Below are 14493 nucleotides of genomic sequence, written 5' to 3'. Positions count from 1 at the left end.
GCAACAACAAAAAACGACCTAGAAGCCATTGACTGTAAATGTGTCTTCGGGCTTTAAATTATGTAATAGAAAAATCTGTAAATACAGATACAATTCTCACCATATTAAAACCACATGTAAAGGAAAAAATACTCTCGTTGAAGCTGAAAGGGGGCGGGAAGAGGATTCCAACCCATGGTTGCAGATTGGGTATGTCAGTGAAGTCACGCCCCTAGGTGGAGTCCTCTACGATTTTGATGCACGGTTGAAATACTCACACTTGTAGGCTTAGCGTTCTTTAATTTGAGTTCAGCAGCCGCGAGGTTTGTTGTCTAAAGCGGGGAAACTGTTGTTGCTTTCCAACGTAAGGAAAGGGATAAACACGGATTTCAAAATCTGGCAAGATCCGTCTTTCTCTGTGCTGGATTTTAAACCGTGAAACTTCGAGGTTTTTCTTTTAGATTTTCTTTTTTGTTTAGAAAACCTAAAATATGGGAGCTCAGTTGTCCAAGGGTGGAGTAGCTGTTGAGGGGAAAGCGGTCGCCGACCCGGCTGTCGCTAAAACAAATGGCCAGGTAAGACAAGTCCAGTTGCATGCTTCTACATTTGGCACCCAACGCCCTCGTCCAGCGTGAGTTGCATGGGCAACGTGTTAACGTTACCAGACTTGCGAGACCTCACGCCTACCAGTGAACATTATATTTAACGTTACTTACTAATTAGCAAAATCATATTTGGATGAAAACCTCATGTTTCGATGGTATTTTGTTTAAAAATGTGTGCATGGTTGGTGGTTAACCACCAAAACCCTTTGTTAATTAAATTCGTCTCGAACTTTTTGCCTAATAAAGTAATACCAGGGCTGTTCAAAAATTCTCAAATTATTATCACATGAATGGAAATATCAGTTTTAATTCAACTAGATCTCTCGTGAGTTGGCGCTATAAGTTGGCAGCGATCGCCCACTCGTCGAACAACAGATGCACAGGATGCAAATGGAGTTTGCTCGAGGCTTGAAAACAATGTGCACGGGGCCAGAAAAGCGTTGTATATTTAAAAAAGATCTCGGACTTTGTTGTGCTATTTTCGATGTACTCCTTCATTTGTAGAGATGAAAACATTAAATTGTAAAGTCAAACCTTGTTTTATTGCACATGCCGCTCGCATGCCCGTTATCTGGATGATGACTCGCTATACTACTGTAGCTGATGGTTGTAAAAATGGGTGCAATTGCCAGTCTACTGTCTCATTGAGGCGGCACGCCTACCAGTTGGTGCATTCTCTGGTTAATTTACATTTTCTTTGGCCTAAAGATTATAGGAGATTCAATTATTATAGTTAAGTTTGATATCACAAATTTACATAACATACATTTTTAGATCGTTTGGGTTATTTGAATGGCAATAAATATACAAATGTACGATATTGACATTTTGCAACGAATAGCACAACTAATCTGCTTCTTAATTTGATCGGGGTCCTTTGTTCCAAAATTCAGATTGCTGTTGTCGCGGAGCACTTATGCCTCCACGTGGTCGATGGAAGTAATGCAAACTAGCTGTGCATATGAAGCGTTTTGCTGTGCATTTTACCCGGTCAAATAATTGTCCACAATGACCTGCTGTTATACTTGGTTGGCCATACACCACAATCAACTTGAATTAGCTCCCGAAAAAAGCAGTCGGTCTTTTTATCCCACGAGCCATTTCCTTGGTCCACATTTGCCTGTATACTTCTCCCCAATACCAGTTAATTTTGATAATTTAATTGTTCTCCACATATGTGTAAATGGTTTCTCGCTGTTGTCCACAGGAGAACGGCCATGTTAAAACCAATGGAGATGTCTCTGCCAAGCCTGATGGGGATGCAGCTGCCGTAGACGGGAATGGCATAGCCGAGCCAGCCAAACAGGGTGAGATGGGTGCTGGCGATGCCATCGAGGCCGCCCCTGCTGCTGAAGGAGATGCGGTCAAGGCCGAAGGGGAGGCCGCAAAGGATGCCAAGAAGAAGAAGAAATTCTCCCTGAAGAACTCCTTCAAGTTCAAGGGCATCTCGCTGAGGAAGACCAAGAAGAATAGTGAGGAAGGCAAGGAGGCCGCCTCCCCCTCGGCAGAGGACAAGCCAGAGGAGAATGGCCACGCAGCCAAGGAGACCAAAGAGGAGACGCCGGCTACTGAGCCTGTGGCAGAGGCCAAGGAGGAGGCCACTCTGGTCCCAGAAAGCGAGGCCGCAGCAGCAGAGGAAGCCCCTCCAGCAGAGGAAGCCCCCGCCGAGGAGGCTGCCACCCCTGCAGAGGTCACGACACCCGCAGCATCCGAGGCCGAGCCCAAGGCAGAGTGACCGTGCCCGTCACGGCTACTTGAACGTTATTTCCAAGATTAAAGTATATATGAGAGACTCGTGCCACATTCTTAACGTTATAAACAAAACTACAAACGAAGACAAATGAAGAAGGATATATCACATTTGCTGATTCAGCCACCAGTTCACTGCCTTTATCATTTCTCTGCTGATTGGAATCTCACCGGCCCTCTCATGATGAAACTGTTGGCTTACGGTGCCCCTCATGGTACTTACTGGAACTGGCGCGTGGAGAAGGTTTTGGATTGGATGTAGAACGAATCTGGAATACTGACTTATTTTCCCAATTCATGGAGACGCATCCTTTTAACAGCGTGGCAGCCCTATAACATTTTCATTTCTTATATCTTGGGATCTAATAGTTGACAGCGGTTATGGAGCAGGGCAGACCATCTCCTTCACTCAAAATGACTGTTATATGGACATAAACCGTTCAAATGATCTTACTCATTTCTTGAATTCTACATTCCTATGTTTTACCCCCAAATTTCAAGTATTTTGTGCTGTATAGGAAAAATACATTAAACCAGGGGAGGTGGAAAAGGTGACGTCTTTGTGCATTTTGATAATTTTCTGGCTAAAACCACATTTGCGCTTTCTGGGTCTTGTAGTATTCACATTTCAGAGTTTATGATGCAGGGGTTGGGGTTGTGTACAAAATGTGCTTTTTATCTGCAATTTGTCTCTGTAAATATGTTTTGGCCAATATCTTTGGTTCTTTTATTTTGCTATTGTTTTAAAGATGTTCATGGTTTTATTGTAACTTTTAATAAGGGTAAATAAATGTTTGATCCCCTCTGATCGTGTTTTGCCTCTGTCATCCTAAACCATGTGGGAGCGGTTCATCTTGGGATAGGATTACCAGGGTCAGTTTTTATACCCACACAGCTCTTGAAAATGGATGAATGCACCACATGAATTGCCTCCAAGACCCTTCAATCAGTACATCTTCACAGAGCTCCAAGAGGATGGCTGAGGTGAAGAACTTTATAAACTGACAAATCAATGACTGACAAGGTACCAAACTTATGAATTGAGCCACAGTATGTCAGTATCACGCTTGGCTACAAGTGCGTTCTCTTCTCACATCTCAGACTATACTATAACTTTACAATTTGAAAATATTTATTACTTGCCAAAACAAGCTATGTCAAGGAAAGTTTGGCTAAAGTTAGAAGACCAACTAATTGGCACCAATCAATTGTCAATTTGTGCACTTTCTACAAATCCATGTCAAAGAATTTAACTGAGATTGGAGCCTAAACTTCCAAAGAGCAACTGGTAAGGAAGAAACCTATACTGAAGATGGGTGGTTTTTCTATACAAAGTGGCCTTGGTTGGAAATTAGGTTGTGGGAATTGCGTGGAAGACTGGGTGATCTGGAGTGTATATATTGTACAAGTTCAGGGAGGTCCCTCCGTTGTCTCATTTAGTTCAATAATGAATAGATAACTGGTTCTGGTGCATTCTCTCAGAGCATTGCTCACCTTAACCAGAGGGATTGGGTTAAAAGCAAAAGACACTTTGGTTGATTGTGTTCAGTTGTGCAACTGACTAGGTATCCCCCTTCCCGTCACCCTAGCCGTGAGGTCAAATTGCTGAATTGAAGTAAGCAGACACACGTGACATTTGGCCCTATCCAGACACAATTATAGAGCACCTAGGCACACTTCTGTAATCTGTACATTGAATGGATGTCTATAACAACATGGTAGTGTCACCTTGTCATCTCATGGGCTTGGTAGAATTTATCATACTGCTTAAAACTATCCTTTTTCTGAAGAATTAGATACACAAACTCAATGATTTGGTGGTGTAGTGACAGTGGGATAAAGGCAGTTTTTGGGAATCTACTCTGGAAATAGTCTTGTTTTTAAACCTTTATTTAATTAGACAAGTCAGTTAAGAACAAAATTCTTATTTACAATGACAGCCTACCGGGGAACAGTGGGTTAACTGCCTTGTTCAGTGGCAGAACAACAGATTTTTACCTTGTCAGCTCGGGGATTCAATCACGCAACCTTTCAGTTACTGGCCCAACACTAACCACTAGGTAGCTTGGTAAAGGGCAGGTAGCCAATTACTTCACACTAGAAGTAAAGCTACCCGTAAGAATTAAGTTTACTTTGAAAGTTAACTACTTTGGTAAATTATGTGAATCTGAAATGTAATAGACCACAAATTGCAAGAACAAACCACTTTGGGGTCATATGTTAATAAGGTGTAATTTTGCCTATTAAACATGTTCCAAGTGATAATTAGGCAGGACAATGCTGAAAAATAAAGGACATTATTTCCTACTTCACCCATATTTAATTTTTGCAAGAAAAAGTAGTGTATACTAGATTGCTAGTTACACTGCTACATGGCTACTGAAAACTACCTAGATTGGAGTTTAGTTTCAACTATCCCCAAGCTAGTGCAAAATATACACTGAACAAAAATATAAACACAACATGTAAAGGGTTGGTTTCATGAGCTGAAATAAAAAAATCACAGAAATTTACAGAACAAAAAAAAGCTTATTTCTCTCAAATGTTGTGTCCAAAATGTTTAAATCCCTGTTCGTGAGCATTTCTCCTTTGCCAAGCTAATCCATCCACCTGACAGGTGTGGCATATCAAGTAGCTGATTAAACAGCATGATCATTACACAGGTGCAACTCGTGCTGGGGGACAATTAAAGGCCACTTTAAAATGTGCAGTTTTGTCACATAACACAATGCCACAGATGTCTCAAGATTTTAGGGATTGTGCAATTGACATGCTGATTGTAGGAATGTGCACCAGAGCTTTTGCCAGAGATTTTAATGTTCATATCATGTATGTACCACATGCTACCTCCAATGTCGATGTAAAGAATTTGGCAGAAAGTCCAACCAGCCTCACAACCGCAGACCACGTGTAACCACGCTAGTCCAGGACGTACATATTCTGCTTCTTCAAATTTGGCAGAAAGTCCAACCAGCCTCACAACCGCAGACCACGTGTAACCACGCTAGTCCAGGACGTACATATTCTGCTTCTTCACCTGCAGGATCATCTGGAGGGGGGTGCTGAGGAGTATGTCTGTCTGTAATAAAAACAAGTATTTTTTAATTGAACCTTTATTTAACTAGGCGAGTCAGTAAGAACAAATTCTTATTTACAATGACGGCTTACCCCAGGCCAAACCAAGACGATGCTGGGTCAATTGGCACCGCCCCATTGGACTCCCAATCAAGGCCAGATGTGATGCAGCCTGGATTCAAACTAGGGACTGCAGTGACACCTCTTGCACAGAGATGCAGTGCCTTAGACCGCTGCGCCACTCGGAAGCGCTTTTGTGGGGGGGAAATTATGTTTGGCTGGGCCTGGCTACCAAGTGGGTGGGCCTTTGCCCTCCCAGGCTCAGCCATGGGCTATAATATTGGGTTGGTCCCCCCTTTGCTGCTATAACAGCCTCCACTCTTCTGGGAAGACTTTCCACTAGATGTTGGAACATTGCGGCAGGGACTTCCTTCCATTCAGCCACAAGAGCATTAGTGAAGTAGGACACTGATGTTAGGCGATTAAGCCTGGCTCGCAGTTGGTGTTCCAATTCATCCCAACGGTGTTCGATGGGTTTGATGGAGTAAAGTGGCGCTGACAGAGATGGTCGCCTCGCTTCGAGTTCTTAGGAAACTGCAATATTGTTTCTGACATTGTTACCCAGGAAATCTTAAGTCTTATTACATACACCCAGGAAGAACTATTGGATATAAGAGCAACGTCAACTTACCAACATTACGACCAGGAATAGGACTATCCCGAAGCGGATCCTCTGTTCAGACCACCACCCAGGACAATGGATCTAATCCCAGTAGCCAACCCAAAACAACGGTGCCTCAGAAGGGGCAGATGGAGCGGCCTCCTGGTCAGGCTCCGTAGACGTGCACACCGCTCCTGAGTATACTACTCGTCTCAGGACAACGAGGTAGACGAAATTCGAGCAAGGATTGCCTTCCAGGGAGACATCAGAGATGGTAACATTCTGTTTCACGGAAACATGGCTCTCTCGGGATATGTTGTCGGTATTGGTTTAGCCTCCGGGCTTCTCCATGCATCACGCCAGTAGAGATAAACACCTCTCTGGGAAAGAGGAAGGGTGGGGATGTATGCTTTATGATTAAAGACTCATGGTGTAATCATAACAACATACAGGAACTCAAGTCCTTCTGCTCACCCGAACTAGAATTCATTACAATCAAATGCCGGCCATTTTACCTACCAAGAGAATTCTCGTCAGTTATAGTCACAGCTGTGTACATTCCCCCTCAAGCGAACACCAAGACGGCCCTCAAGGTACTTCACTGGACTCAAGGTAAACTGGAAACTATATATACAGAGGCTGCATTTATTGTAGCTGGGGATTTTAACAAAGCAAATTTGAGAACAAGGCTACCTAAATTCTATCAGCATATTGATTGCACGACACACAGGGCTAATACTCTCGACCACTGCTACTCTAACTTCCTCAATGCATACAAAGCCCTTCCCCGCCCTCCCTTCGGAAAATCCGACCACGGCGCCATCTTGCTTGTATCGTCTTATAAGCAAAAACTCAAACAGCATGTACCAGTGACGAGAACCATTCAAAGCTGGTCTGACCGATCAGAAGCCACGCTTCAAAATTGTTTTGATCACGTGGACTGTATCAGCCTCAGAGAACAACATTTGCATTGGCGATGTTGTACCCACTGTGACTATTAAAACCTACCCTAACCAGAAACCGTGGCTGGACTGCACTTCCCTCAACCGCAAGGCTCTCCAGAGGGTGGTGTGGTCTGCACAACGCATCACCGGTGGAAAACTACCTGCCCTCCATGACACCTACAGCACCCGATGTCACAGGCAGGCCAAAAAGATCATCAAGGACAGCAACCACCTGAGCCACTGCCTGTTCACACCGCTATCATCCAGAAGGCGAGATCAGTAAAGGTGCATCAAAGCAGGGAAAGAGAGACTGAAAAACAGCTTCTATCTCAAGGCCATCAGACTGCTAAACAGCAATCACTAACTCAGAGTGGCTGCTGCCTACATTGAGACCCAATCACTGGACACTTTAATAAATGGATCACTAGTCACTTTAAACAATGCCACTTTAAATAATACCCCTTTAATAATGTTTACATATCTTACATTACATCACATGTATATACTGTATTTTATACCATCTATTGCACCTAGCCTATGCTGCTCGGCCATCGCTCATCCATGTACTTATATGTACATATTCTCATTCACCCCTTTAGATTTGTGTGCATTAGGTAGTTGTTGGGGAATTGTTAGATTTCTTGTTAGATATTACTGCACTGTCGGAACTAGAAGCACAAGCATTTCGCTAACCATGTGTATGTGACCAATAAAATTTGATTTGATGGGGTTGAGGTCAGGGTTCTGTGCAGGCCAGTTAATTTTTTCCACACTGATCTCGACAAACCATTTTTGTATGGACCTCGCTTTGTGCGTGCTGAAACAGGAAATGGCCTTCCCCAAACTGTTGCCACAAAATTGGAAGCGCAGAATCATCTAGAATTTCAATGTATGCTGTAGTGTTAAGATTTCCCTTCAATGGAACTAAGGGGCCTAGCCCAAACCATAAAAAACAGCTCAGACCATTATTCCTCCCATACCATAGTTTACAGCTGGCACTATGCGTTTGGGCAGGCAATTTATTTTTTATATTTTTTATTTAACCTTTATTTAACTAGGCAAGTCAGTTAAGAACAAATTCTTATTCACAAAGATGCCCTACCAAAAGGCCTCCTGCGGAGACGGGGGCCTGGGGTGTAAAAAAAAATCTAAATACAATATAAATATAGGACAAAACGTGCTGAAAGAGAGACAACACTACATAAAGAGAGACCTAAGACAAAAACATAGCAAAGCAGCAACACATGGCAACACAGCATGGTAGCAACACAACATAACAACAACATGGTAGCAACAAAAATGGTACAAACATTATTGGGCACAGTCAACAGCACAAAGTCCAAGAAGGTAAAGACAACAATACATCACACAAAGCAGCCACAACTGTCAGTAAGAGTGTCCATGATTTAGTCTTTGAATGAAGAGACGGAGATAAAACTGTCCAGTTTGAGTGTTTGTTGCAGCTCGTTCCAGTCGCTAGCTGCAGCGAATTGAAAAGAGGAGCGATCCAGGGATGTGTGTGCTTTGGGGACCTTTAACAGAATGTGACTGGCAGACCGGATGTTGTATATGGAGGATGAGGGCTGCAGTAGATAGCTCAGATCAGGGGGAGTGAGGCCTAAGATGATTTTATAAATAAGCATCAACCAGTGGGTCTTGCGACTGGTATACAGAGATGACCAGTTTACAGAGGAGTATAGAGTGCAGTGATGTGTCCTATAAGGAGCATTGATGGCAAATCTGATGGCCGAATGGTAAAGAACATCTAGCTGCTCGAGAGCACCCTTACCTGCCAATCTATAAATGATGTCTCCATAATCTAGCATGGGTAGGATGGTCATCTGAATCAGGGTTAGTTTGGCAACTGGGGTGAAAGAGGAACGATTACGGTAGAGGAAACCAAGTCTAGATTTAACTTTAGCCTGCAGCTTCTCCTGGCATCCACCAAACCCAGATTTGTTTGTTGGACTGACAGATGGTGAAGCGTGATTCATCACTCCAGCTGACGCTTGACTTGTTGGAAAGGTGGCATCATATGACAGTGCCACATTGAAAGTCTCTGATCTCTTCAGTAAGGCCATTCTACTGCCAATGTTTGTCTATAGAGATTGCATGGCTGTGCTCTTGATTTTATACACCTGTCAGCAATGGGTGTGGCTGAAATAGCGAAATCCACTCATTTTTAAAATTTACCTAGGCAAGTCAGTTAAGAACAAATTCTTATTTTCAATGACGGCCTAGGAACAGTGGGTTAACTGCCTGTTCAGGGGCAGAATGACAGATTTCGTACCTTTCAGCTCGGGGATTTGAACTTGCAACCTTTCGGTTACTAGTCCAATGCTCTAACCACTAGGCTACTCTGCCACCTGTTACTTTTGTATATATACTGTAATTCTACCACAAAGTACAAGTTTTATACAAGATTACATATTGGTTTTACATTTACTATAAGTGATAATACCTCAACTTGGACTCGACTGCATCCATTTAACTGACAGTCCAACACCTTAGAAATTACACTCAAATGAGGTACAAACCACTTCATGAGGTTGCACTACTAGATGCTACGTATTCAAATATATATTTTTTAAGAACTTATTCAAATAGTTGCTTTAAATTCTTTACTTCCTGGTCATTTTTTTCCCTTTGTTCTGCAAAACCCCATGGCCTAGTAGTTAGTTAACCAAAACACACATCAATTACAGTGCTCTCAATTGATAGTTGTGCTTTGTATTGTAACATCCTTACTGAGGAGATGATGGATGGTTGTTGTTTAAAAGTAATAAAGGTTAAAGAGACTCCAGTAGAGTAACTGTTCACTCACAGTTGTAGTTGCAGCATTGTCACTTGTGAGTCTTTGGCACCACCTAGTGTCAAGTGATGGGACAAAACGATAAAATACTGACATGTAATTTATACCCATTTCAGACAGAACATGTGGATGGTATATTACCTGTAAAAAATATAAGGCAATGTTTATATGACCTCCATTCAAACAGCCCCTAATTTACCACTTTCTTGCAGGTATACTCCTTTTATACATATCAGTGGGTAACTGGCAAATTCAGGTGTGGGAAGGTTGTTGTTAAGCCATGGGGGCTGTTTGCATTTCAGATGAGGGAGGTGTTAAACAATGGAAGTGTTAATGAATTTACCTGCAATAAACCAGAGGACCATTCACACAGCCCCAATATCTGTATTTTGGTTACAGGGTCTGTGAAAATGACTAGGTCTTCAGGTATCTTTACCATTTACCCCCTACCCCTTTCCGCAGCCTGGTCTCATAGACTAGATGTAACATAGTAAATCTAAATCCGGACTCCTGAAATTGGTATGATATGTTACATCTGGTATCATTACATAAGGCTAAAGGTTACTTAAAGCAAAAAACTAAGGTTGGGCGGATGTATGGGTGTATAACGAGAACGTCTACCAACCCAATGGTTAGGTGTTTGAAAAAGAAAGAAAATCTGACTATGAGTTATGCGATAGTAAGTCATAATTCTGAGCTTGTCCATCGTTATTATGAGATAGTAAGTCATAGTTATGAGATTGTAAGTCATCATTATGAGATAGTAAGTCGTAATTATGAGATATTTTAGACATAATTATGATACAGTAGGCTAAGTCATTAATATGGTATGTTTAGGCGATCTGTACCACATAAATCCCATGTGCACTTTGCATCTGGCACTCAACTTTCAAGGATAAACTTATGTAAAGCCTATCCTATAGTCAATTAGCCTACACATTGTGTGTGTGAGAATGTGGTTGTGTGTGTGTGCGTGTGTGTGTTAGTGATGCACGGGTTGACTCATTCCCCAGTTCCCAGTTATAGCCAGTGTCGGGTTGAAACAATACATAAAGCAAATCCTTAAAAGTATTATTTTTGTGCAATGTATAGGCCTATCTATAGGCTACATTGAGGTTTATCTTTCATAATTTTTCAGCTATCTGGCATTAGTGCATAAATGAAGCTTTAGGGACTAACTTTACTGCACCCAGTGCTTGGGTTGGGCCGGAGCTGTCTGGAGCGCCATACCGACACTTCTTAACATTTTTGGGGAATTGTGTACTAGCGCCTCCATAAAAAGAAAGTCAAAGACAGCACAATGTGAAGATAGGCAGAAATTGCTTCTCCAATAGAAATCCTTGATTACACTTGTAAGCAATGTCATCGCGACATTGGCTGGCCAAGCTCATGCATCGAAACATATAACGATGCCGATCTTCGCTTGTGCAAGCCGTCAAGTCAATGAAGTTGTTTTTGACGAAAATGTAAACGTGTCAGTTTGTGACTTTTACAAGGTTGGAGTAATAACATGTTCAACTACTGTAAAGGAAATGTTAATGTCTGTGCTTTTCTTATCACTCATTCACTCATGTGCTGTTCTATAAACCAATTTCTGTGTTCATGCAAGTGGGTGACTGAACAAATCCTCACTATCAGTAGCTGCAATTTGGTAGCACGCCCAGACTTTGTTTTGATATCTCAGTTTCAAGGTCTCAGCTTAGAGAGAAGATGCCTCGTGATGTATTGGTCTGTCACATGTTATGAACCAGTATTGGTCGGTCACATGAATGAAACAGAACGGCAATGATCAATTAAATCATGCAAATAGAACTTGTCTGTGTATAGGCGTATATAAGACAACTGCTGGGCCTGCCCAGGGAGAGCTCCTTATTGACATGTGTACTATGGTGCATTGAGTGGGTTGGAACCTCTCTAGCGCCGCTGACAAATCAACAATGATTCATTTAAAATTGACTTTGAGTGTCCTTGTGTAAGAATTTCCATGACACTACTTAAGACATTCTCATCGAATCTAGGTTGTGCATTTAGATTTGGAGAAAATACCAACTAAGGAAGAAATGTTCACTTCTCTCATTGACTTCTCAAGACCAGGTCTGCTCTGCTTGGTCTGCTTTGCAAGCATTCCTGGAAGTCTCACGATGTTGCGCCTCTGAGTTTAGAAACTGTGACAAAGTAGCCTATTCCCCGGCCAGATTCACACACGGAGGCAAGAAAGGTTGATCAAATATGAATAAAGGTGGGATCTGCATAGAATAGCAATGGAGAGTGGGTATTCATTTCCTGATTCCTCTTTGTTCAAATGTTTTTGCTGCTAGTTTATGAATCTGTGCATGAGAATAGGCTGTTTGAGACTGCACAAATTGAAAACGTGCCAGTTTGAATGCAAATCACTGTCCAAACTGTCAAATGAGGGTTTGTAAGGACATGAAAAGTCATGGGAATTAGTTAAATACTTTTTGTTAATATAATTCATGAAGGCACACTTTTAAATAAGATCAATGACTTGAAAATCTAGGCTACTTATCAGAAATGATAGGAATGACCCTTCAGTGCATGTCTGTGTGTGCTGAGTGTGTATCATTGTCAGTAGGAAGTTGCCCAAGGAGAAAGAACAGGACATTTCAGCAGCAGATATAAAATAATGACAGACAATAGACAAACTAGATGTCCAATTCAAAACATTACTTGTAGCAGTTATCTCGCTAGCTAACTAAGCATTCATGTCAGTGTAAACCTTCCACCGGCACTGTAGAGCCTAAATAAATCTGCATAGTTGAAAAACTGGGATTCCCCTCTATTAAACAGTAGCCATGTAATTGGGACAACACAAAAAAATATTCTAAGAATAGCCTAAATTGCAAATAACTTGCTGTGCATAGAGCTCACCTGAAACATTAATATTTGAGCCTTATATATAAACATGTCTAGTTAGATACCTTGCTTTGAAGTAGCCTACATTATCTATTTGATCCCTGATTCACTGAATTGGGGAATAATTTGGTTGTAATGTTGCAATATTTTACATCAAGGGTGGCAGCCATCCTTCTGGATAGCTACTGCATGGGTTTACAGGGTTTTGTTAAAGCCATGGTCTACTCACATTGTAGCCTAAACATCAGCTGCTCAAACAGGACCTTGATAAGCAGACTTGGGTGTTTCAGGGATGGACAAAAAGCCAAGCCTGCACACCCAGGAGCTCTCGATATGGATGGCTGACCACATGTTAACAACATGTGATTAATAGTACAGTTATACTTTGTGGGGGGTTAAGTGCCTTGATCAAGGGCACAACGGCAAGAGATGGTAGATCTACATGGGATCAGACACAGAGGCCTTCCCGTATCAATAATGCTTACTTTTTAATTTAGGCTATAATAATAGTCATGAAAATTTGGTTAGAAGTCATGAAAATGTGTATAAACCCTCAACAGTGAATAATCAGAGGTCTCTATGGAATAATGATTTCTGAATAACCTACACGCCAATTGCCAAATGCTTTTGGGAACAGGCAGAAAAAGTTTACCTTGATCCCTGATCAATGATGATCCCTGATGATTGTGAGGTGCTGCACAAATTTGACAGTCACAAGAAGGGGACGTCAAAAAGACCCATGGCACATCAAGGGAAGTGTAGCCTATGGTTATATGGGTTGAATGGAAACTGAAAGATGGAAACTATCTGCAAGTCTGCAAGTCTATAAACACTCTCATAGTCTTAATAGTAACTCCTGCAGAATTAAGCATTTCATGCAGTAAGATTATACACGTTGTGACGAGGGAGCAAGAGTGGAGAAATATGATTTCTTTCTTTCAGCAACTTGAGAGAATGTGAATGCGCAGTTAGATACCATCTGTAGAGGCGCTATCTTTATCAGCATCATAAAAGCTGATAGTATTTCACCTACATAAAATATTAATCAAAGCCAAACTGAAATCAGAAACATGTGTGTGACATGTGCTCCCTCTCCGGCCTCTAGGTCACCAGGCTGCTCGTTATGGTGCACACCTGTCACCAGCGTTACGCACATCTGAGCATAATGACACTCACCTGGACTCCAACACCTCCTTGATTACCTGCCCTTTATATGTCACTGCCTTTGGTTTCTTTCCCAGTCGTCATTGTTTCTGTATCATGTTGGCATGCTTTTTGTGTTTCTTGTTGTGTTTGTTTATTAATTAAATGTTTTCACTCCCTGAACTTGCTTCCCGTCTCAGCATACATCGTTACAATGTGGGTTCGCTTTCTATTTCCTTACAACCGGTCAGACTGATGTAATTTGGGAATTGAACAGAAAACCATAACATTTTGTTGTTGAGTTACTGCATTTTCTCACTGGTCCCTAACCGTCTTTGGTCCCTAAACGTCTTTGCTCCGTGAAAGAAGCAGAGATGACTGAAACTTTACCAATGTCAACTTGATTGAAGCATTCATTCTATCATTAATGACATTCTGGTGAGCAAGGGTTTATTTAGTCTTCTAGGACAACATTATGACTGTAGCCTAGAGTGAATTTATGGGTTAGGGTCGGGTGTAGGCCTCAGATTTTCACTTTATCACATATAGTCAGAGGTTGTGGATGGGTTATTACCAATTGTGGGTGGGTGCGGGTGAACAAACAGCTAACCCACAAACCACTAGTGTTTGTGTGTGAGAGAGAGAAAAAGA

General features: G+C 41.8%; 1 protein-coding gene across 1 annotated transcript; it reads left to right on the top strand.

The window, feature by feature from the left end:
- The first annotated feature begins 258 nt into the window (after positions 1-258).
- LOC135525959 (MARCKS-related protein 1-A-like) lies at positions 259-3136 on the top strand. The gene is made up of 2 exons (XM_064953938.1): positions 259-554; positions 1792-3136. The coding sequence occupies exons 1-2, from the start codon at positions 471-473 to the stop codon at positions 2317-2319; spliced, it is 612 nt and encodes a 203-aa protein (XP_064810010.1). The 5' UTR covers positions 259-470; the 3' UTR covers positions 2320-3136.
- Positions 3137-14493: the final 11357 nt, after the last annotated feature.

This window comes from Oncorhynchus masou, chromosome 32 (genome assembly GCF_036934945.1).
Source record: "Oncorhynchus masou masou isolate Uvic2021 chromosome 32, UVic_Omas_1.1, whole genome shotgun sequence".
Classification (NCBI taxonomy): domain Eukaryota; kingdom Metazoa; phylum Chordata; class Actinopteri; order Salmoniformes; family Salmonidae; genus Oncorhynchus; species Oncorhynchus masou.
This window is presented reverse-complemented; position numbering and strand designations above follow the sequence as displayed.

Excerpts from the sequence above, each read along its gene's own strand:
- LOC135525959 (XM_064953938.1), top strand. The coding sequence starts at position 471 with ATGGGAGCTCAGTTGTCCAAGGGTGGAGTAGCTGTTGAGGGGAAAGCG. Across the intron at positions 555-1,791 it reads TCGCTAAAACAAATGGCCAG|GAGAACGGCCATGTTAAAAC; the intron begins GTAAGACAAGTC and ends TGTTGTCCACAG.